Source organism: Scyliorhinus canicula, chromosome 1, assembly GCF_902713615.1.
Source record: "Scyliorhinus canicula chromosome 1, sScyCan1.1, whole genome shotgun sequence".
In the NCBI taxonomy this organism is placed as follows: domain Eukaryota; kingdom Metazoa; phylum Chordata; class Chondrichthyes; order Carcharhiniformes; family Scyliorhinidae; genus Scyliorhinus; species Scyliorhinus canicula.
The window spans coordinates 113,721,971-113,744,706 of record NC_052146.1 but is presented as its reverse complement, the minus strand read 5'-3'; the positions used below and the strand labels follow the sequence as shown (position 1 = coordinate 113,744,706).

Genomic DNA, 22,736 nt, shown 5'->3' with positions numbered 1-22,736 from the left:
GTTGTTCATTGGGGTTGGGGGGGGGGATGTGATACATACGTTGATACGGTCTGGGGGGGTGTTACAGTTATTATGGGTTATTTTGTTACATTTCATTGTTTGTCGTTATATTTTATATTTTCTGTAAAAAATTCCAATAAAAATTATTTTTAAAAAAAGGAATAGATTGTATCCGCAGGACACATTGAGTACTTACACTGGATGCCGAGCAGCAGAGAGAGGTTAGGGTCTTTGCCTTGGGCTCTCTGTGTGAGGATATTACAGATTGCTTGTAGGTCATGCAAACTCCTGGCCAGCTCTAGATGCAACCTCTCCAACAGCTGCATGCTTTCAGATGGTAGCTGCTTGCTCTGGTCCAACTGTCCTACTTGTTCCTGAAGGGTTAGGTTTCTTTCAATCAGCTCCTGATTCTGGGCTGATAGCTGGAATAGAGCAACACAAAGTGTCAATGTCATTTCAAGCAATTTTCATTTAAAAATCCACATTGACATTGGAGCTGTAATTACGTAGTTGCTCCAATTGTTTTATAAAATTATTACTAAATTATTTTCCAGCCTACTCCCCTTTCTCAAAACTGTCAGAAAAATGGCAGAAATATGCGGATCAGAACTGAAAAGGTCTCTGTCCAAAACGTAACACCACCACCCATTCCACCTGCTACCAACATTCTCTCCACCAAAACCAAGTAGTAATGACATCAGATTGCAAAATCTGGTCAATGGTCTCCTCCCACCCAAGCAGTTGCTCCTCTCAAGAAGAGATGGCTCAGCTGGCACTTTCAGGCAGTACAATTTCACTTCAATATTCAGGGAAACAAATTGCACATCCAGTTTTCTTTTGCATTTGTGGCTGTATTCAGTTATAACTAGTCCGCATCAAATGCTTGCTAGATGTGGGCCAAAAATGTAAAACAATATTGTCCAGTTATATACATTAATTCAGTCTAGATCCTTTCTGATGTCAAAGCACGTAACTTTAGCAAAGTGCACAAAAAGGTGCCATTCTACACCTATAGCTGTCTCCATACCCACCAGCATTAGAAAAAGTGTAAAGTGGGAGTGGATGGGACAGCCACCCTGCTCTTTTATCATGTGGTTTCTAATGACCAATTATAGCTTTAGATTAGATGGAATACAGGGTGCTGTGCAGAGAAATTAACATTCAAATCAATTTTGAACTAAGACTCAGGAATTACTAAACTAATCAATGTAGAGCTCTGATTGGATCTTGGATATTAACTAAAGCTGTATCATCAAGCTTTTAGAAAATGGAAAGCAGCTAGTGCATGTAGACAGAGGATCAAGTTCTAACAAGCAGTGCTCATTCCTGCTCTCACTACCCCCAGTATCGCAACCCCTCAAACTTTTCCATTTCTATCTGTTCTAATGAAAGGTCATCGATCTGAAACATTAAATCTGATTCTCTCCACAGATGCTGCCTGACCTGATGAGCATTTCCAGCATTTTATCTTTTAATTTCAACTCTTCATTCAACCAAAGTACCACCAATATAGCCCAAGATGAACAGTCCACAGCCTGGTATGCTGGTGAATGTCGAACAGGTTGCAAGAATCAAATGTCAACAAGTTCTTCCCCTATTTGGACAAATTAGCACTTAGTTCAAACTCTCAAATGATGAGTCGTGATGTTACAAAAATTCATCAGATATACATTGACTGGGGATGTGACGGTCATTATTCAATACGTCAAACACTCTGGCTCTCTTCCCTAATCAATATTCAATAACAACTTTTACGCAACACTGGGTGTGTTAGGACTGCCAATGATTTTTGCATAAAGAGCCATAGTCAAATATTCAGGCTTGCCAAGATGAGCAGCTTGTAAGATCTGCTAAAAAAAAATGGGTAAATACAACAGCTTGTTTTAGAGTTGGAGTAGTTATATCTCAGTTGAGGGTGGGGCCCACACTTCAAGGAACAGGCAGCATTATTGTCCGAGTCTTGCAAGATCGGAAAGCAGCTATTAAATCCTTCAGCTCTAACCTCTTTCATGGCCTTCCTCAGTAACTGTGATCCATTCTCTTTCCCAGATAGCTCCTCACGAAGACCGTGACTTGTCCCTTCTTCTTGTGCCACACGCTCCTCTAGGGTCTACAGAGGGAGAGATATTAAAATATTTTAATGATCACCACCATTTGACTATTCCCTCCTCTCCTCAAAGTACAGACTGCAGGACTGCTCCATGCAACCTGCAGACCTTCATGGCTTCATTGGGGAGATGGTGGCGTTGTGGTATTGTCACTGGTCTAGTAAACCAAAGACCAGAGTAATACTCTGGGGAGCCAGGTTCAAGTCCCGCCACTGCGGATGGTGAAATTTGAATTCAATTAAAATCTGGAATTAAAAGTCTAATGGTGACCATGAAACCATTGTTGTAAACACCCACCTGGTTACTAATGTCCTTTATGGAAGGATATATTGTCCATATCTGGTTTGGTCTACACGTGATTCCAGAACCACAATGTGGTTGACTCTTAACTAACCCACAAGGGCAATTAGGGATGGGCAATAAATGCTGACAGCCTGTGACGCCCATGTTCCAAGAACAAAAAAAAACTTCAGGAGTTGGCATCATAGCCAACCTTGTTTGCATCATAGCCAAGCTTAACCTCGTCCTCACCAGATAGCTACATACACTATTGATAACAGTAGTTGCTGGATAGTGATCAGGCCTGAAGCACTGATTATTCAGATCTCCAGCCCCAAGATGCTGAATGCAGCTGCAAACCTGAATTTAAGGATTCTTGTGTTATCAGACAGAATATAAATTCCATTTACAAGGCAATAAGTACACGAGGGAGAAAGGAATAGAAAAAGAGGGGTGAAGGCAAAGGAATAGAAAAAGGTTCACATGGAGTATAAACAGTGGCATGGAACAGTTGTTCTGCACTTCGCATTCTCACCGTCTCTTGCCAAAGCAATATAACTGCCGATAGCAGTTTGCATGTGCGCATATTGATGTACGCACATCGGTTGACCCAGCACACTAACTCACTGTATTTTTCTGCAATATGCTTTTAATTTGTGGATTCCAGGATCCCAGACATCACTTTTCAGCACGTTGCTTGGAATATCTAGCTCAAGCATTTTATTGAAAGTACTATAGTATTTTACCAAGAGTGACTCACTTTAATGATTTGTCTCGCAATTTATAAACATTGTGAACATGTGCTGCTAAATATTCAGTGATCCGATAGATTCAGTCAAGACAGGGAAGAAAACTGTTGCACCAGCTCAATAATTCTAGCGGTTTATTTAAGGGGCAAAATCCTGCCTTAAAAGCGCCCACAAATTGTCATGTTCTCAAATTTCTTCAGTTTGAGGATCAATTAATTAATGATGTAGAAGTAAAAATGATTTTGCAAAGTATTGGCAGTCACTTTACTTCAATGCATGGTACATCATTCTTGCCCCAATAAAAATAGCGGCTGCCATGTGTCCTGCTGCACATTGCCCCCTATAAAAGATGGCAGTACAGGACACCCAATAAAATTGCGAGCCGTGCAAAAAACAACTGTTTTGCCCAATTTTAATGCAAAAGCAGTTTTTAAATTTAAAAATTGTTCCGAGTATTAGTCAGCATTTCTACATCAAAAGTATTCCAAGTAACCATCACTATAGAGTTAGTCGCCTGTAACTTAAGCCCTTTACTACTGCCTGCATCCAAATGGTCTGAGAGATTGCTACTGTCAGATAGTTCTGTGCTACAGAACCAACACCCAACAGGAATTGGACTGAAATTACCAATGTTCACCACGTTGGCTGATAAAGAGTGATTCTAGACTTTCATCCCATTAATGTGTTCTGGAATGAAATGCAACACAGAATAGAGTAGTGTGTCATTTACCTCTCCTCTAACCCCTCCCCCATCCTTACGAGTGATTTATGCAGGTGGTTGTGTTTTTGAACTCCCCTTACCTGTATTTGCGAGGTAAGCTGTTCCATTTTTTTCTGTTGTTTATCTATAATCTAATAAGTAAGCAAACAAAGAATTAGAAACCGAATTTGAAAGAAGCACAATTACTTCTGCCCTTTAGATCACTTTACTCAGCACAATTGCCACTTTATTACAAACACTGGCATACTGACTACTCCCTCTACATTATATGCAGAAGGCAGTATACAGTGAGGACAAGATGTGTGGTAGTGATTGTAATATACACTGGCATTTACCCAAAGAATATTACATCATATTTGGAACTACAGGATAAACAAGTACAAGGCCACTGTCACACAAAGGATGCAATACTCAGTCACTGGAAATATCCACTGGAGAATGAAATTCCTAATAACAGTCAAATTACTGAATTTAGTTTTCAATGGCCCACAGTTTAAGTACCCCATTTTTAACCCTACCACACTGGCAACTACTGGAGAAGTAGCAAATTAGGGAATGAACACAAGAAATAGGAGTAGGCCATGCAGTCCTCAATAAGATCATGGCTGAACTTCCACATCAATCCCACTTTTCTGCCTTTTGTTCGATTCCCAAAGCACCAATTTAATTGACCAGGCCTCATATGTACTCTATGTCTGAGCGTTCACTTTCTTTTCAGAAGGGGTAGAGAATTCCAAAGATTCACAATGCTCTTGAGAAGAAATTTCTAATCAATCCTATTTAAAATACGCATCAGGTTTTTCAATTTAAAAAAAAAACAAATCAGGAAAAAATTAGCAATGCAAAACAGGTACAGTACAGAAGAATTATTGCAAATATAGGAACAAACAAGACGGTAAGGAACTAGTAACTCCAGTTTTGATAACCAATTGAGAAGGAAAGGAGGATAAGGAGCAAGAAAGGATAACAGTTGAGGGCACACACATTCATGCATTGAGAGATAAGACATAGAATACAATATGCCACACAATATGGCTCATGGAAAGCCCAATATGGCCCTTTGAAAGCCCAACAGGAGCAAGTCAGGCAAAGTGCAACCTATACTTTTTTATGAGGTCCTAGACTCTATGCAAAGCATTAGGTTTAGGAATTCTATAGGAATGCATTCCATTTACGCAAGTTTTGAATTAAAGGATGTGTCACTAATCCAGGAGCAGAGAGGATATTCTTACCAGCTGCAAAAGTCAGGATGTTGTGCAGCCTTTTTTTTTTCCATTAGTATCAGTAATTCTCCCATCTAGAAGACCCAGAATTAGGGACATAGAATTAAATTCTAAGCCTTGGTCAATATCTTCTTCAGCTCGACTACACCTGACCAATAAGATTCAACCTTAAACACAGACCCACATGCAATGTATATAATCACCCTCGACTACCAGGCACTTTAAGCACATCAGGATCGAACCTCTGTCTAAGACTACACATTATTTGCTGGTTTAGCACAGGGCTAATTAGCTGAATTTTAAAGCAGACCAAGGCAGGCCAGCAGCACGGTTCAATTCCCATACCAGCCTCCCCGAACAGGCTCCAGAACGTGTCGACTAGGGGCTTTTCACAGTAACTTCATTTGAAGCCTACTTGTGACAATAAGCGATCTTCATTTTTTAACCTTAAGTTAAGGGACGGCACAGTGGTTGGCACTGCTGCCTCAGCGGCACGGACCCAGGTTCAATTCTGGACTTGGGTGATTTTGTGGAGTTTGCACTCTGTGTATGCATGGGTTTCCTTAGAGTGCTCCGGTTTGCTCCCACAATCCATGGATGAACAGGTTATGTGGATTGGGAATGCCAAAATTGGCCCCTAGTGTCCACGATGTGCAGGTTAGGTGGGATACAGGATTATGGGGGAAAGTGGACCTCGGTAAGGTGTTCCTTCAGATGGTGCAGTGTCATTGGATGGCTTCCTTCTGCACTGTAGGAATTATATGGTTCTGTCTCCATTTTATTGTAAACAGAAATTTATTGGCATAATCCTATATACTACCCAGTGTTTCCCCATCAATGTTAGCTACCAAGTCCTTTTTCCAAGACTGCAGAGTATCCAATGTACTAACGCAGGATCTAAAACACAGGGTTTCGTAACGCTTGCTGATCAACTATTTGAGCTCCACAGAATGTGATTTTTTTTCCATCGGGGAAATAGAGGACCAAGACACAAGTTGTCTTATAAAGAATAAAGTCTCCAAGTTGTAAATGCTTTCAAAAGGAGTGTCTCGGAATGTCAAATTGTTGGCACACCTGCTCAAAGGATGACCAGGAAGCATCCCTGAACAAGTCTCCCAATCCATGGTCCACAAGGCCCAGTGGGAAATCTGAGCTGCCCTGGATGGGGAAAGAGCACGCAAGTCATTCCCATTGATGGACCATTCCCCACATTCTAATGGTATTAATAATAGGATTATCACATTTAGTGGTACCAGCCTTAATATCTCCATAAAATAACAAGACCTACACAGGGCAAGCCAACTGGTCAGCCTCAATATCAAGCCAAATGGAGGCAGGATCCTTCCTAACCCAGTCCCTTATTAACCCAAAGTGAGAAGCCAGTTGCTACAGACTATTGTTCAGAACGCCCACCCCCCTCACCTTGTCCCCAGGAGCAGGAGCTGAGTAAAAGGCGAGGCGGCTTCTTATTCCAGACAAACTAATTATTCCATTAATCTCCTTTAAAACTCCAGCTGACAACAATATTGGCAATATCTGCAGGGGGTATAACAATCTGGGCAACATATTTATTTTAATCATGTCCTGCCCAGTCATGAAACCAGCAGGGATGACCAATGAGCCAAGTCCTACCTGATAGAAGAAATCAACGGAGGGAAATTTGCCCATGTGATTGCCTAAAACATGGAGGTAATCGTGACCCCCAGGTACTTAAATCACTAATGAGGACCAACTAAAGGTGAGATTCGCAAAGGGGTGGGTTCGCCCCTAAATCTATCCTGCCGGCATAGCCTCCGATTTTATAAAATTAATCTTGAGAAGGCATTAACTTTAACCATTACAGTAATGATAGCAGCAACAGAGATGCCTGTTTTCGACAAAATATGAGGGGAGTCCCACCTAATAGCCTCGTCCAAAGGCCTGCACAAATGACATGGGGATAGGGAGCCGGGGATTCGGAGCCCAAAATTCTGAGACCTAAAGCCTGAGCACTGCTGCCACAGGCCTTTGGTACAACACCTGAATCAATTTAACATAACCCAGCTTAAATCTTCAAAACATGTACATCAAATAGTTTAATTCAACCCGATCAAAGGCTTTCTCCCCATCCAAAGAGATCACCAGTGCGTCTAGAGTCTGCTTCGGAATGGCCTGAATCACATTCAACAATCTCAATAGTTTATTATTGAAGAACCTTCCCTTAATAAACCCAGTCTGATCATCCGGAATAAATCGGAAGGATACCCTCCAGCTGTTTCACCAACACCATCAACAATAATATCAAGTCGAAGTTCAAAAGAGAGATTGGCCTGTAAGAGGTAAAGATCCGGAGGAATTTGCCCATCAAAATTATGGAGATGTTAGCCACCCGACATGTTGGTGGAAACAGTTCGGCCTCAAAAAAGTGTGACAGGACATCCTGACCAATGGCTCCATCAGCAGATCCTTAAACTCACTGTAAATCACACTGACAATCTGGCCCTGGGGCCATTCAGAGTTGAAGCTCCCCAATAGCCACAGGCACCTTGTCTTTAGAAATAGGAGCATTAAGTGCCAAGTGCTGGTCCTCCGAATCCATAGGAAATCCAAATGAGGAAAAACAAATGTTCCATGCCAGCCATCACATCACTGAACTGATCTGTCCTATGTAACTCAGCATAGAAAAATTCCTAAAGGCTCCGTTAATCTTCTGTCTTTATTAGTCTCCCCCTCCACCAAGCATACACAGAGGGCACAGCCCTAGAACCTGCTTTCTTCTTTGTCAGACAGGCCAGGTACTTAGTCTGCTTATTTGCAAACTCAGTTTCTGCCTTTCAAATTTTGCCTGCTGTGTCAATAAGGAGTAGTCCAGAGCCACCCGTGCTGCGTTAACCCCCTTCGGTAATTGCTTGTTAGGGGCCCTCCTAAACCTTTTCACAGCATTAGCCAAACAGACTTCCAACCTACACTGGCTCTCCAGCATTCTACGCCTTTTGTTGGCCATGTAAGAAATAATCAGTATGCGAGCATAGGCTTTGCAAGTCTCCCATAACGTGGAGAGAGTGACATCAGAAATAGAGTTAACGGAATAGAAAAACTGTGGTAAAAGATGCATTCCAAGGTAAGGAGTTGTCACGATGCCGTGACCCAGAGAGGGGGAAAGCCCTCAAAACAAATATTCCAGGAAAATGGGAGCATGATCAGATACTACAATACTGCCCATAGACCAAATAGGATCATTCTAGGCACTAAAAAAAAATCAATCATTTCTGGTATGACACTGATGGGAATCTAAGAAAAGGTAGTAAATTCTCTACCCTAGGATGAAAAATTCTTCACACATCCAAATATTCCATCTCCTCATGTCGAGGCCAGTGCTCCAGCCTGTAGTAGTGGTGGTTTGGGGGGGGTAGTTCCTAGTGACCGACAGCTTGTCCATTAAGGGGTTCAGTTGACAAGGGCTGCACAGTGGTTAGCACTGCTGCCTCAAGAGCCCCGGTCACCCAGGTTCAATTCTGAACTTGGATGATTGGGTACATTCTCCCTGTGTCTGTGTTGAGTTTACTCTGGGTTCTCCAGTTTCCTCCCACAGTCCAAAGACATGCTGGTTAGGTGGACTGGCCATGAGGGGAGGTATTGTCAGTGGACTACTAATCCAGAGACCAAGGGTATTGCTCTGGGAATCCCACCAAGGCAGATGGCGACATTTGAATTCTTTTTTTTCCTTCTGAAAATTTAGAGTACCCAATTCTGTTTTATCCAAGTAAGGGGCAATTTAGCGTGGCCAATCCACCTACCCTCACATCTGGGTAGCGGGGGTAAGACCCAGGTAGACACTGGGGAAGAATGTGCAAACTCCATCCGAATAGTGATTCAGGGCCGGGATCGACCCCGGGTCCTCAGCGCCATGAGGCAGCAGTGCTAACCACTACACCATGCAGCCGCTGTGACATTTGAATTCAATTTTTTTAAAATCTGGAATTAAAAATCTAATCAAGACCATGAAACCATTATCAATTGTCGTAAAATCCATCTGGTTCACCAATGTCCTTTAGGGAAGGAAATCTGCTGTCCTTACCTTTTCTGGCCTACATGTGACTAGATCTACAGCAATTTGTGGCTGGCTAAATTACAGCCTGGTATGGCAACTGCTTGGTCTAAGATCGCAAGTTACTTCAGAGTGTGGTGAACTCAGCCCAACGCATCACACAAGCTTGTCACCCTCATGTTGATTCTGTATACACCTCCCACTGCCTCAGGAAGGCAGGCAGCATTATCAGAGACCCCTTCCACCCAAGCACTGCCTTCTTCCAGATCCTTCCATCAGGCAGAAGGTACAGAAGTTTGAAGACTCACACATCCAGACACAAGAACAGCTTCTTCCCCACAGCTACAAGACTCTTCAACGACTCTCCCTTGGACTGATCGGTTCCCTGCAAGAACACTATTCAGACACCCTATGCTGCTCTTGCTCATGTATTTGCTTTGTTTGGTCCCTTGTTCTGCACTTTAACCAATCATTTTGTCGACGTACCATTTGTCAATGTTCTCTGTTGATTATTCCTTTGTCTACTATGTACGTACTGTGTGCATTCCCTCGGCTGCAGAAAAATACTTTTCACTATACTTGGTACATGTGACAAATCAAATCAAAAATCAAAATCAAAAAAATCAAAATCAATTTGGTTGACTCTTAAAATGCCACTTACTTTGAGGGCAATTAGGGATGGACAACAAATTCCAGCCTTGCTTGCAATACCCACATCATATTAAAGAAAAAAATTTACCTTGCTAAATTGCCCCTTAATGTCCAGAGATTAGGTGCGGTCACAAGGACAGGGCACTCTTCAGGAGGGCCAGTGCAGACTCGATGAGCCAATCCTCTTACACTGTCGGGGTTCTATGATTATTTAAACAAATTAGCCAGTGCCAATTCTGCAAGGTCCTGAAAACCGTACACATTCATTATGGAGTCAGCTTCTCAGTGTATCAGCCCCTTAACCATCACATATATGCCGCCCCTATCCTCAACAGTTTGCTACCTTCAAGGGGACATTCTTGATCAGAATTAGGGCAGCACGGTAGCACAGTGGATAGCATAGTTGCTTCACAGCTCCAGGGTCCCAGGTTCGATTCCTGGCTTGGGTCACTGTGCGGAGTCTGCATGTTCTCCCAGTGTGTCCGTGGGTTTCCTCCGGGTGCTCGGTTTTCCTCCCACAATCCAAAAAAATGTGCAGGTTAGGTGGACTGGCCATGCCAAATTGCCCTTAGTGTTCAAAAAAAAAAAAAAAGGTGAATTGGGGTTACTGGGTCAAGGGGGCAGGATAGAGGTGCAGGCTTGAATGAGGTGCTCTTTCAAAGGGCCTGTGCAGATTCGATAGGCCGAATGGTCTCCTTCTGCACCGTAAATTCTAAAAAAAAAATTGCCACACCCTTACTACTCGTTGAAATAAATACCTATTCCCATCTCAATTTCAGCACTCCCTTGTCAACCAAGTGAGTTTCCAATAATAAAGCTATGTCCACTTTCTCAAGGAGAGGGACAGAACAAATGTTAGATCATGGATTAGACAAACTGTGCCATGCAATCAGGATAAATGACAGATAAAGCAAATGGTGCCAGAGCCCGTGGAGAAGCTGCTATTCCCGTGCCCACATCACCCGATTTCCCCCTCATCAGCCCTATTTGGCTGACCTCTACCCTGAGACCCCAAAAGATCCCCTCTAGAGGAGCATCTAACCAGTCAAGCTCTTTAATTATTTTACACATTTCAACAACATAATTTCTTATTCTTTTAGACGCCAGAGAATATAAGCCCACTCTATTCAATCTCTTCACACAAGACAACACTCTCACTCCAGGAATCAATGTAGAACTACAAATTGGTTAGAAGGAAGGCGTTTTGGTGGGACGGGGAGAAATCCGGGATGCAAGGGGAGAACCTCGGGTCAATAATGCAAATAAAACGCCACTGAAATCTAATATGTAATAATGAGCTGATATGACTTTAGTAATATAGAGCAGAATGTGCAGTTTAGTCTATCTCATAGCAGATATTGAGACTTGAGGAGACAGCACAAAATCACCAGAATGCTGCCTACAGTGAAGAAATACAGAAACAAAGATTTAAATAGTTGGACTTTGATTTGTTGTAACACAGATTAAAAGGACTATATGATAGAAGTATTTAAAATTATTTTTAAAAGGGAACAGAGTGAGAGGAAGCAAATCAGTAGAGGTTATAGATACAAGACTAAACACATGAGATCTAGAAAGCTGAATCTTCAAATTGAGGCTGTGGAATTCACTTCCAGCGTTACTGTTTATGATAGAAACTTTGTGACTTCCGGTTGCGGTGATGTGGTGAGCAGTCGCGTACAAGGCAGCTTCCGTTCAGTGACGCGCTTGTGATCCTGGTCACCCGATTATTTGGTGTAATGCCTCGGGGGTTAAAACTAGGCAGAAGACACTTAAAAGCTCTGCACCTGAAAAAGGTAGCAACTCGTGGTGAAGGGAAGAAAAATATGGTGGAGCCCCCGGATTGTCGATACCTACCCTGGAGCCAACGGAGGAATTGATGGAATTCCTTGTGGGGATGTTCCACAAAATAAAGGCCGTTGATGGCAGAAGATGTTTCCAGAGCAATTGAGAAGTGGTGGCCCCCACTTCGCTAACCTTGAAGAGGGAGGAGCATAGGATGGAGGCACAAGCACAAAGATGCGTGAGATGGAAGAGGCGGTCTCGGATCATAGTGACCGGATTGCCTCTTTGGAGGCCGAGGTTAAGTTGATGGCGGAGGCCCAAAAAATTTTAAGAGCCACGGCTGAAGACCACGGAGAACAGGTCCAGGCACCAAAATCTGCAAATTGATGGGCTACCGGAGGGCAAAGACAAGAATTTATGGCGAAGATGCTTGGTAAATTAGTGGGGGAGGGGGTCTTTGCTAACCCTCCTGAGGTGTACCAGGCCCACCAGTCACTTCAACAGAAATAGAAATCCGACGATCCACCACGGGCAATCATAGTTCGCCTTCATAGATTTCTCGATAAAGAGCAGATCTTGAAATGGACGAAGGAAAACTATTGGGAAGGGCAGTGTTTGAATTTACCAGGACACTGAGGCGCATCTGGCAAAACAACGAGCTGGGTTCAACAAGCTTTACAAAAAAAAAAAGGAGGTGCGATTCAGAATGGTGTACCCAGCGCGACGGCAGGTCACATTTAAAAACAAGGACCACTATTTTATTAAGCTGGAGGAGGCGATGCAGCCTCACGGCGCCGAGGTCCCAGGTTCGATCCCGACTCTGGGTCACTGTCCGTGTGGAGTTTGCACATTCTCCCCGTGTTTGCGTGGGTTTCGCCCCCACAACCCAAAGATGTGCAGGCTAGGTGGATTGGCCATGCTAAATTGCCCCTTAATTGGAAAAATTAATTGGGCACTCTAAAATTTAAAAAAAAAAAGCTGGAGGAGGCGTAATGACTGTGAGGAAGACCGGACGAGGAGAGATTAGATTGTGGTTATGGGATGTTTTTGGAGTTTTTTTGAATTTCACATGTTCATGTATATAGTTCCTGGTAATATTGGTGTTTCAGCTATTTAAGGTTCAGTGTTCTTCTCGCACATGATAGTGTAGAGTAGTTTGATTGGTCAATTAGGGGTGTGGAGTCTTTATTTATTGTTTTGCCGAATGTGTACTTTTGGTTTGGATGAGGGACTGCCATAAATGGGTGCCTGGCTCTTTCTGGTTGGGATTTCAGTTTTTTTTCCTCTTTTGGACTTGCTGGACAGGGGCTGCCGAGCTAGCATTTTTGTTATTTAACGGAAGCAAAGTGGGGGTGGGGACTGTAGCTAGATGCTTGGGGCGGAAGTAGCTTCTGTTTTGTTTATTGGTTGAGGTCATGGATTTAGGTTGGTTGCGTGTTCTGTGTTGGGGTGGGTGGGGGAGGGAATGGGTGTCTTTTGAGTTGGGAGGAATGGTTAGCAGATGTTTGGAAGGGCGAGGGAATGAAGGGTGGGTTAGGTGGACAGCGAGGTGGGTGTTTGGTGGGGGGGGGGGGGGGTAGATAAAATGCTGGCGACGAGGGTCTCTTTATGTACGAGCCAACGTTGGGTTGGAGCCGGTGCCTATCTTGGGTGGGCCTGGATTCAAGGTACGCTGGGGCCGAATTGGAGGCCCTCATAGAGGGGATATGGCTGACTCTACTAGAGGGAGGATCCGGAGCCACCCAGGTCTCAGGTGTTTACTCATTTGAGGACTTTGAATGCAGAGGTAGTCTTCTTGCAGGAGACACTTTTGGGAATTAAGGATCAGATGAGACTGAGGAAAGGGTGGGGGGTGGGCAGATGTTCCACTCAAATTTTGATTCAACGTCAAGAGGAGTTGCGATCTTTATCAATAAGAGGATGGCATTTCCAGCAACTAGAATTTTGAAAGACCTGGGAGGTGTGGGGAGGGGGGGCAGATTTTATCTAAAGCATGTTGGCAGACATCTTCAACCTCTCCCTATTCCATTCAGAGGTTCCCACCCGCTTCAAGGCCACCACCATCTTACCAGTGCCAAAGAAGAACTAGGCAACTTGCCTCAACGACTATCGTCCAATGACCGTGACATCGATCATCGTGTAGTGCTTCATGAGGCACATCAACTCCATACTCCCAGAATGCCTAGATCCACTGCAACTCGCATACCATCACAACTGGTCCACAGCAGACACCATGTCACCGGCCCTACACTTATCCCTGGAGCATCTCAACAACAAGGACCCCTATGTTAGACTCCTATTCATTGACTATACTCCGCCTTCAACACCATAATCCCAGCCAAGCTCACATCAAAGCTACAAAACCTAGGACTTGGCTCTTCCCTGTGCAACTGGATCCTTGACTTTCTGACCCATAGACCACAATCAGTGGAGAATCCATGGAGATTTTGTCACCCAAGTGAGAGGGAGTTTTCCTTCTTCTCTCACATGCACTGGGACTACTTCAGAATAGATTTATTTCATAGTGGGAAATATGCAATTAGACACAGGCCCAGCCCAGTCCCCACCATGGAGGTTGGACACATCATCCCTGGCACACAAAGGGTTTTGTGAAAGGGTGATTTTGACCATAGGGAATTATGTAGATCCCAACCAGAATGGGGAGGTCTCGCCTTCCATGTTCTGGGAAGCATTGAAGGCAGTGATCAGACGAGAAATAATATCGTACAGGGCCCGCAAGGTTAAAGCTGGCAGGGCTGAAAGGCCGAAGATGGTGACTCAATCTTGGAGTTGGATCAGCAATACTCCACAGCCCCCACGGCAGAGTTGTTGGCAGAGAGAAAGAAAGAGGCGACAAATGATGTTTGAACTTGAATCGATGGGGAGTACAGTAAGCCAGCTTCGCCATTTGTGAGGGACATAGTGTATTGGTTCCATGCAATCGGAGAAAGCACCGGGGTGGATGATTTTACGGCCGAATTTTACAAACAGTTCTCGGTCTTGCTGGCGCCACACTTACTGGGCCACACTTACTGGGAATGTTCAACGACTCTGTTCAGAGGGGTGCTGCCTGCCACGTTGATGTAGGCCTCTATTTTTCTCATCCCGAAAAAAGACAAAGTTTCCCTTGAGTGTGGGTCTTCTCGGCCTATTTCACTACTGAACTCTGATATGAAAATACTAGCTAAGGATCTAGCAAAAGGTTTGGAGGGGTGCTTACCAGAAATGATCTCGGAGGACCAGACAGGATTTGTCAGGGGCCAACAGTTGTTGTCCAACATCAGGAGGCTTTTGAACATGGTCATGGTGCCCTCTTGTGGAGTAGGTGCCAGGGGTAATCATCTCCATGGATGCAGAGAAGGCCTTTGTGTGGAGTGGAGCTACCTCTTGGGGTGATTTGGGTTTGGTCCTACTTTTATTTCCTGGGTGAAACTGCATTATAATGCCCCCGCGGCTAGATGTCCGGACCAATGCTGTGAGCTCAGGATATCGCGACTACATTGGGGAAAGAGACAGGGATGCCCGTTGTCTCCACTATTATTCGCGCTCGTGATTGAACCATTGGCCATTGAACTTAGATCGTCAGGGGAATGTTGAGTGGGGTGGGGAACATATAGTGTCCCTTTATGCAGATGATTTGTTGTATGTTTTCCATCCTCTCGGATATGGGAGAAATTATGGAACTGTTGAAAAAATTTGGATTCTTTTTGGGGTATAGATTTAATATGAACAAGAGCAAGATGTTCCTGGTAAATTCCCTGGGGAAGACGACAGATCAGGAGAGGTTGCTTTTTAAACTGCCAAGACGAAGTTTAGGTATTTAGGGATTCAGGTGGCGCATGATTAGACACTGTTGCCTGAGCTGAACTTGACCAGTCTGGTGGAAGAGGTGAAGGGGGAAATCGGAGGTGGGATGCCCTCCCACTAACGATGGTCAGTAGAGTACACAGTCAAAATGAACATTTTACCCAGGTTTTATTTGCATTCCAGAGTCTTCCGATCTTCCTTTCCAAATCATTTTTCACTAGGGTTGATAAGACTAATCTCTGCCTTTGTTTGGATGGGAAAGAATCCCAGGATTAGAGGAGCTATCCTGGTGTCACAAGACCTCCCCTTCAGGAGGTCGCAGGTCAGATCGCTCCCTCTCACGATGGGCAAACGGACCTTTTTCGGGACCTGGCGACCTGAAATCAGTGGAGACGACGATAGGAAAGAGGCTTCCGCCCCGGGGTGTGGACAGCTGGACCAGAAGTGGTCGAGTGGAGCGGCAAGGAACGAAGCGGGAGCAGCGGGGACCCCAGACCGGGCGGCGAAGCATGGTGGACAGCAGGGACCAGGGAGCGGAGGCTCACTGGCCAAGGGAGCAACAGATGGAGTTCTTCAGGAATTGCTTCGCCGAACTGAGGGACACGCTGGACCCGCTGAGAGCGGCAATGGACGGAATGGTCGAGACACAGGCGGACCAAGAGAAGGTGCTCAGGGATGTAGAGGCGAAGCTCTCCAGCCAGGCAGACACTCTAACGGAGCTGGAGCACAAGGTGGAGGAGCTGAGCACCCACCAGAGAAGGATGCAGGAACAGCTTGAAGAGCTGGGGAACAGAGCCAGGAGGCAGAATTTGAGGATCGTTGGCCTCCCAGAGGGCTGCGAGGGGTCAGATGTGGGTGCATACGTGACGGGTATGCTCGAGGCGCTGATGGGACCGGAGGCCTTCCCTCGACCCCTGGAGTTGGAGGGGGCGCATAGAGCCCCCGCAAGGAGGCCCAGGACGGGTGACCGACCGAGGGCCTTGGTGGTCCGCTTTCACCGACTTGCTGACAGGGAACATGTGCTGCGATGGGCCAAGGCAGAGAGGAGCAGCAGATGGGAGAACTGCGAGGTTGCATATTTACCAAGGCTTGGGAACGGAGCTGGCCAAGAGGTGTGCAGGATTCATCAAGGTAAAGGCAGCCCTCTACAAAAAGGTGGTGAGGTTTGGAATGCTATATCCTGCAAAGCTTTGGGTTACATTTGAGGAACTCCACTACTACTTTGAGACACCAGAACAGGTTCGGACTTTCATTAAAGATAAGAAACTGGACTTGAACTAACGGGCACTTAGTTCTTTCAGTGCTGTACAGTGGCGGCGGTCTGTTAACCTAATTTGCTCTGATTAGGTGTGAACTTTTATTAAAAGAAGCTGGACTTGAACTAAAGGACTCTGGGCTCTCGGAGCTTTTGAGTGGCGGCGGTTTGTTAAATTATCCTGTACTGTAATGTTTTATCCAAGATTGTTTTCTGCCTGGACAGAGAGCGGGGGCTGGAGGGCACACAGTTTAGGGTGTTTTTGGGGGATTGCAATGAGGGGGGGGGGGGGGGCCTTTTGGCGGGAGATCGGGGTATCTGATAGGGGGATGGGCTAGGGGCTGGTTAAGGGACTTGAAAGGGCATGGAGAGATACAATCAGGTTAATGGGTCCCTGGTGTGTGTGTGTGGGGGGGGGGGGGGGCAAGCACTCAGGCGGGAGACAGACAGGCGCCAAGGGCAGGGGTCAACGTAGCTAGCTTAGGTCAGGGGGCACCAGGGAGAGTAGGAGGAGGGGCAGGCTAGGGCCAAGCGCAGGGCTGATCTGGCAGGTCAGGCCTCAGGGGGCAGCTGAGAAGTAGAGTAGAGGAGACTTAAGTGGGCAAGGGGGTTTGACAAGGGATCCCCGGGGGGGAAAAAGTCACTTGCAGACTCTCCAGGTGCAGTGCAGGAAACCGACAGCAGCAGCACCCGGGGGGTTAGAGCCACATTAGTTTAGTTGAACGTGTGGCATGGGCAAACAGAGCTGACAGGGGAAGTGCCTTATTAACATGTTTATTCTTTCCCACTGTTCGTTTTCACTATGTTAAGGCTCTTTGCATCGGGCCTTTTTTTTCTGTAAATGTTACAAATTTGTTTTAAATTTAAAAAATTCAAAAAAAAAAAGAGCCATCTTACAGAGTGGGCGACAATCAGATGGGTTGGGGCTACCAAACCTGATGCTCTATTACTGAGCGTCGAACATTGGAAAAGTGCGAAGATGGTTTGAGGAGCCGGGTGCGGGGCGGGGTCGGATGGAGGAGGCCTCTTGCGCAGAATTGTGTCTCAGGACGTTGGTTATGGCCCCTCTTTCGTTCTCTCCAGCTAAACTCTCGAACCCGGTGTTAGTGGCATCTTTAAGAATTTGGAACCAGTTTGGACAACATTTTGGATTGGGATACATGTCTTTGCTGTCACCAATGAGTGATAATCATAGGTTTGCACTGTCACGGCTAGATGCAATCTGCAGGATATGGAGGCGAACAGGGGTCGAGAGGTTCAGGGATTTATTTGTGGAAGGTAGGTTTGGAGGAGAAATTTCAACTCCCGAGGGCGAATGCATTCAGGTATTTGCAGGTGAGGAACTTTATTCGTTAAGTGTTGTCCTCGTTCCCCCAGTTGCCGTGATCCACACTGATAGATAGGATGCTATCACGAGATGCGATGAGACAAGGGAAGATCTCCGATATATAGGAATATTTGCTGAAGACGGGGAAACCATCACAAGAAGAGGTGAGGCGGGAGTGGGACTTAGAGCTGGGCCTAGGGCTGCAGGGGCGGCGCGAGATCCTGCATAGAGTGAACTTGACCTCCTCCTGCACTAGGTCGAGCCTGATACAGTTTAAAATAGTACACAGAGTACACTTAACTAAGACGTGTAGAAGTGGGCTCTTCCCTGCGGTGGAGGACAGGTGTGAGTCTTGTTGAGGGAGGCCTGAGAATCACTGACACATGTTCTAGTCCTGCCCCAAGTTAGTTGGGTTCTGGGTCTCATTTTCTGAGGTCATGTCAGAGATTGTTGGGGTCAAACTAGAGCCATGTCCGCTGGTGTCAGACTTCCCGGAGCTCCTTTAAGGGGCGGGGGGTTTTCTGTTCCATTTAAGTCTCTCGACCTTGGTCAGTGCCTATTCTGCTATCTCCACTATCGAGAGGTGGGTTTTTTGTTTTAACAGCTGCGCAGATCAGTAAAACTTCCTACCGTTCAAGTCATTTTTCCGATTGTAATAGTTGAAATGTCTGAACTGAAGCAGCAGGTGCTGTGGGCATTACTATGCAAATACAGTATGTGAAACCATTTTGGTTTCCAACATTGCAAATTTGTTTGCAAGGACATGCAAGACCAGACAGACGAGGAGCAAAACTGCATCGTCCTATTTTTCAGCAAGATCAAAAGATTATTACTGTTCTCACAATGGAAACAATTGAATCCAATTCCCAAGGAACAAAGGCAATCACAGGTCTGCTGACAAGTGCGAGGGTGGCAGTGTACTGAATAATCTCCATCTTTAAAAATTCAGTTTTATTTAATTAGGCCATCTCCTTTTCTGATTTACTTTATACCAACTAGAACTTGAAAAGGAACAGGATAAAAGCTTCACCTAGACTGCTACAGCTGTTCCGACATTACCTCAATTTTAGAAGTGTGCACTAAATCTCAGCTATTTTGAAATGGTTGCTGTGCCTAGTCTCAGGATTAATCAAGTCACAAAATGGTTGGGCATAACTTTGCAAGTTAAAAAAACATTTTGCAGTCTGAATCAGTTTATTTTTGCTTAAAGCTGGATGGTAGTTTCTAGTTAGTCAGTCTGATAATGATCATACTTCAATTATTTGAAAGTTTAGATCAAACAAGCCAGGGACAGGTAGCTGTCATTTTGCCAAAAGGTATCTGAAAACTACCTGGTCAAAACTGAAAAATCATGAGAACAAAGTAGTTCACTGTTTGGATATCCTGGCAAAAATGAGTTAAGAGTGAGTCTTAATTTCAACACAATGAGACTGTAAGCAAAAGGGAGACCGTGTCAGGTTACAAATATAGAGTATTAGAATTGGACATTGCCCACTGCAGTCGATGGCCAATGACCATCAAAACACACAGTAAGTCAGTGTTCGCCAAACTTGAGAAAACTAGGCAAGTAAACACGTGGCTAATGGAGTGGTTCGGGAAGGAGGGGGTTTCATTTCATGATCTAGCTTTTCGTTATAGCTTTTTTGTGGCTGTTGACCTTAAGGTTTCCCAATCCTCTAGTTTCCCACTAATCTTTGCCACTTTGTATGCCTTTTTCAAGTTGATACCTTCCTTTATTTCCTCAGATATCCATGGCTGATTATCCTTTTTCCTACAGTCCTTCCTTTTTACAGTCCTTCCTTTTTACTGGTATATACTTTTTCAGAGCACTGGGAAAATCTCTTTGAAAGTCCTCCACTTTACCTCAATTGTTCCACCACAAAATCTTTGCTCCCAATCTATCCTAGCCAAATCCTCCCTCATCCCATTCAAGTCTCTCCTTTGTTTAAGCACAAGTCACTGGTATTGGATTTTACCTTCTCACATTCCATCTTATTTTAAATTCAACCATACTGTGATCACTTCTTCCGAGATGATCCCTAACTAGAAGATCATTAATTATTCCTGTCTCTCCTGTCTCATTACACAGGACCAGATCTAAGATTGCTTGCTCCCTCGCAAGTTCCATTGCATGCTTTTTGAGGAAACTATTGCAGATATACTCTATAAATTCCTCAAGGCTGCCCTGACCGACCTGGTTTGACCAATCGACACTTAGATTAAAGTCCCCCATGATAATTGGGGTACCATTTTTACATGCATCTGTTATTTATTTATTGGCCGTCCCATGGTGATGTTATTATTTGGTGGCCTATAGACTACACCCATCATCCTATTTATTCTTTTCGCTAGAACACTGGTCCCAGATCGGTTCAGGTGGAGACCGTCCCAAAGGTACAGATCCCTCCTGCTCTAATACTGATCCCTCAGTAGCAAGAACATCCTTCCTCTCATAAGGATTAGATGAAAATTGTTGAGCTTCTCGAGAACCAAGTTGTCCATGTTCCACAGCAACAAACGAAGCGTTGAGAGCACAGACTTTATAAATATGCATTTTGATTTTCAGAATCAGCTTGACGTTCCATGCTTTTTGAGAGTCAGCCATAGGTGTTAGCTGCTTTCCCTATTAACATAAGCATTAGAAGCAGCTTTCCCTATGAGCATAAGCACTAGAAGCAGGAGTAGGCCATCTGGCCCCTCGAGTCTGCTCTACCATTCAATAAGATCATGGTTGATCATTTTATGAACTCCGCTCCACTTACCTGCCCGCTCACTGTAACCTTTTATTCCTTCACTGTTCAAAAATGTATCTACCTTTGCCTCAAAAACATAACGAGGTAGCCTCAACTGCTTCACTGGGCAGGCAACACCACAGATTCACAAACCTTTGGGTGAAGAAGTTCCTCCTCAACTCAGTCCTAAATCTGCTCCCCCTTATTTTGAGGCTAGTTCTAGTTTCCCCCGCCAGTGGGGAACTCCCTGTTGCTATCTTAATAATCAGCACCTACAGGGGCTTGGCAACAGGTAACACCCAAACAACTCAGCACCTGTTGAACACTTCATATTCAGCATTTCCAGCAGACCTCCAGTGGTCTCTTCAACCATCAGAAGTGCACCATATGAAGTTACCCTCACCCCGAAGGATTTGATTTGTTGCACATCCATCATCCTACAAGGATGGAGGCAGGCCAATAGCAGATGACACAAGTATAACTAGAACGTTAAACCTAATAAAGAATTGGTTAGGCTGCAGAAGGAATACAATGCCAGTTTTGGGTATGATAATTTAGGATCAATGACGTGGCCAGGAAACAAAGTGGCGCACATTCAAAATATTGAAGGGTGCTTAATAGACTAAATTCAATCGTCGGCGAGTCAGTAATTAGAGGGCAAAAATCTATCAACAGAACACAATAGCAAAAAAATGTGCTTAATCATTTTCCACAGTGGTATGTCAAGATATGCACGATATGCCCCACAAGGAACAATAATTAAAGCAGAATCCACAATAATTTTTAAAAGGGAAGTGGTTTGGGGTGAAGCGAAATGGACACGTTTAAAAATAAGGGGTTTCCCATTTTTAAGACCGGATGAAAAGGAACTTCTTTGAGAAGGTCATTTAGTTTTTGGCATTCTCTTCCAAGGCAGGCAGTGGGTTATTGAATACAGTAAAGGCAGAATTCACAGATTTTGCATCTAGAAGGGAGATCTGTCAAGGATGGAGGACAGAAAGTAAGTGAAGTTAGGCCACAATAAATTAGTCATGATCTTACTGACGGTCAGAATGTCCTAGCCTTTCTATTTTTTAGATATTATTTGCTTTCATTAGCCAAGGTATGTAATACAAGAGCAGGGAAGTTATGCCAGAACTGTATAAAACACTAGCTCGGCCAAAGCTGGAGTACTGCATATAATTCAAGTCACTACAGTACAGGAAGGATGTGACCACACAAGAGGATTACTGGAAACTTCTAACTCTGAAGAAAGTTTGGTTAGGTTAGGTTGGTGTTGTTTTCTATGAATCGTAAGAGGCGGAGGGAAGATTTAAGTGCGAAGTATAAAATGACGAGGGGTTTAGATAGAATAGTTCCCTTGGCAGAGAGGCAAATAGTCAACAAGCATAAATTCAAAGTAATTGGCAAAAGGATTACAGAGGAGTCGGGTGCGTGATGGGGTCTGGAACTCTGCCAGAGAGGGAGGCAGAAATATTTTTAAATATTTGGAGGTGCAATTAAACTGTTACCCTTTGGGCTATCGACCAAGTTGGAAAGTGGGATTAGGCCAAAACTCTTTTCGACTCAAACACAATGGACTGACTGGCCTCCTCTGTGCCATACATTTTCTAAGTTTCTAAGACCAAGATTGTAGATCTTGCACACCCATCCTGGATCAATACAAAATAAATAATAAATAACAAAAGGCCACAAGAGCTCCTGAAATTTCAGTTCTAAGTTTCAAAATTAATATTTCCCAGAAGGGCTCAGCCTTTTGGCTAAAATGAGCGCGAGGTCAGGTATAATTCTGTTTTAGTACACTGGGCTAAATCGCTGGCTTTTAAAGCAGACCCAGGCAGGCCAGCAGCACGGTTCAATTCCCGTACCAGCCTCCCCGAACAGGCGCCGGAATGTTGCGACTAGAGGCTTTTCGCAGTAACTTCATTGAAGCCTACTTGTGACAATAAGTGATTTCCGTAATGCCCGGATCTGGTATGTCTCTCTTGTGGGGACCATGAATTGGATTCAATTTGAATTGGTTTTTGGTACAGGGAGGGATCTGGATTAGGGATTTGCCTCTGTCCACATTG

The 22,736-nt window shown here is 44.5% G+C and overlaps 1 protein-coding gene across 2 annotated transcripts in view; it reads right to left on the bottom strand.

The window, feature by feature from the left end:
• The window catches only part of cep85 (centrosomal protein 85), a 95,166-nt gene that overhangs the window by 17,598 nt on the left and 54,832 nt on the right, over positions 1-22,736 (bottom strand). For both annotated transcript variants that reach the window (XM_038798169.1, XM_038798159.1), the window contains exons 10-12: positions 3,938-3,988; positions 2,003-2,110; positions 197-422 (exon numbers count right to left, since the gene is read on the bottom strand). In XM_038798169.1, the coding sequence (XP_038654097.1) occupies positions 197-422; positions 2,003-2,110; positions 3,938-3,988 (385 nt within the window). The remainder of the gene's footprint in view (positions 1-196; positions 423-2,002; positions 2,111-3,937; positions 3,989-22,736) is intronic.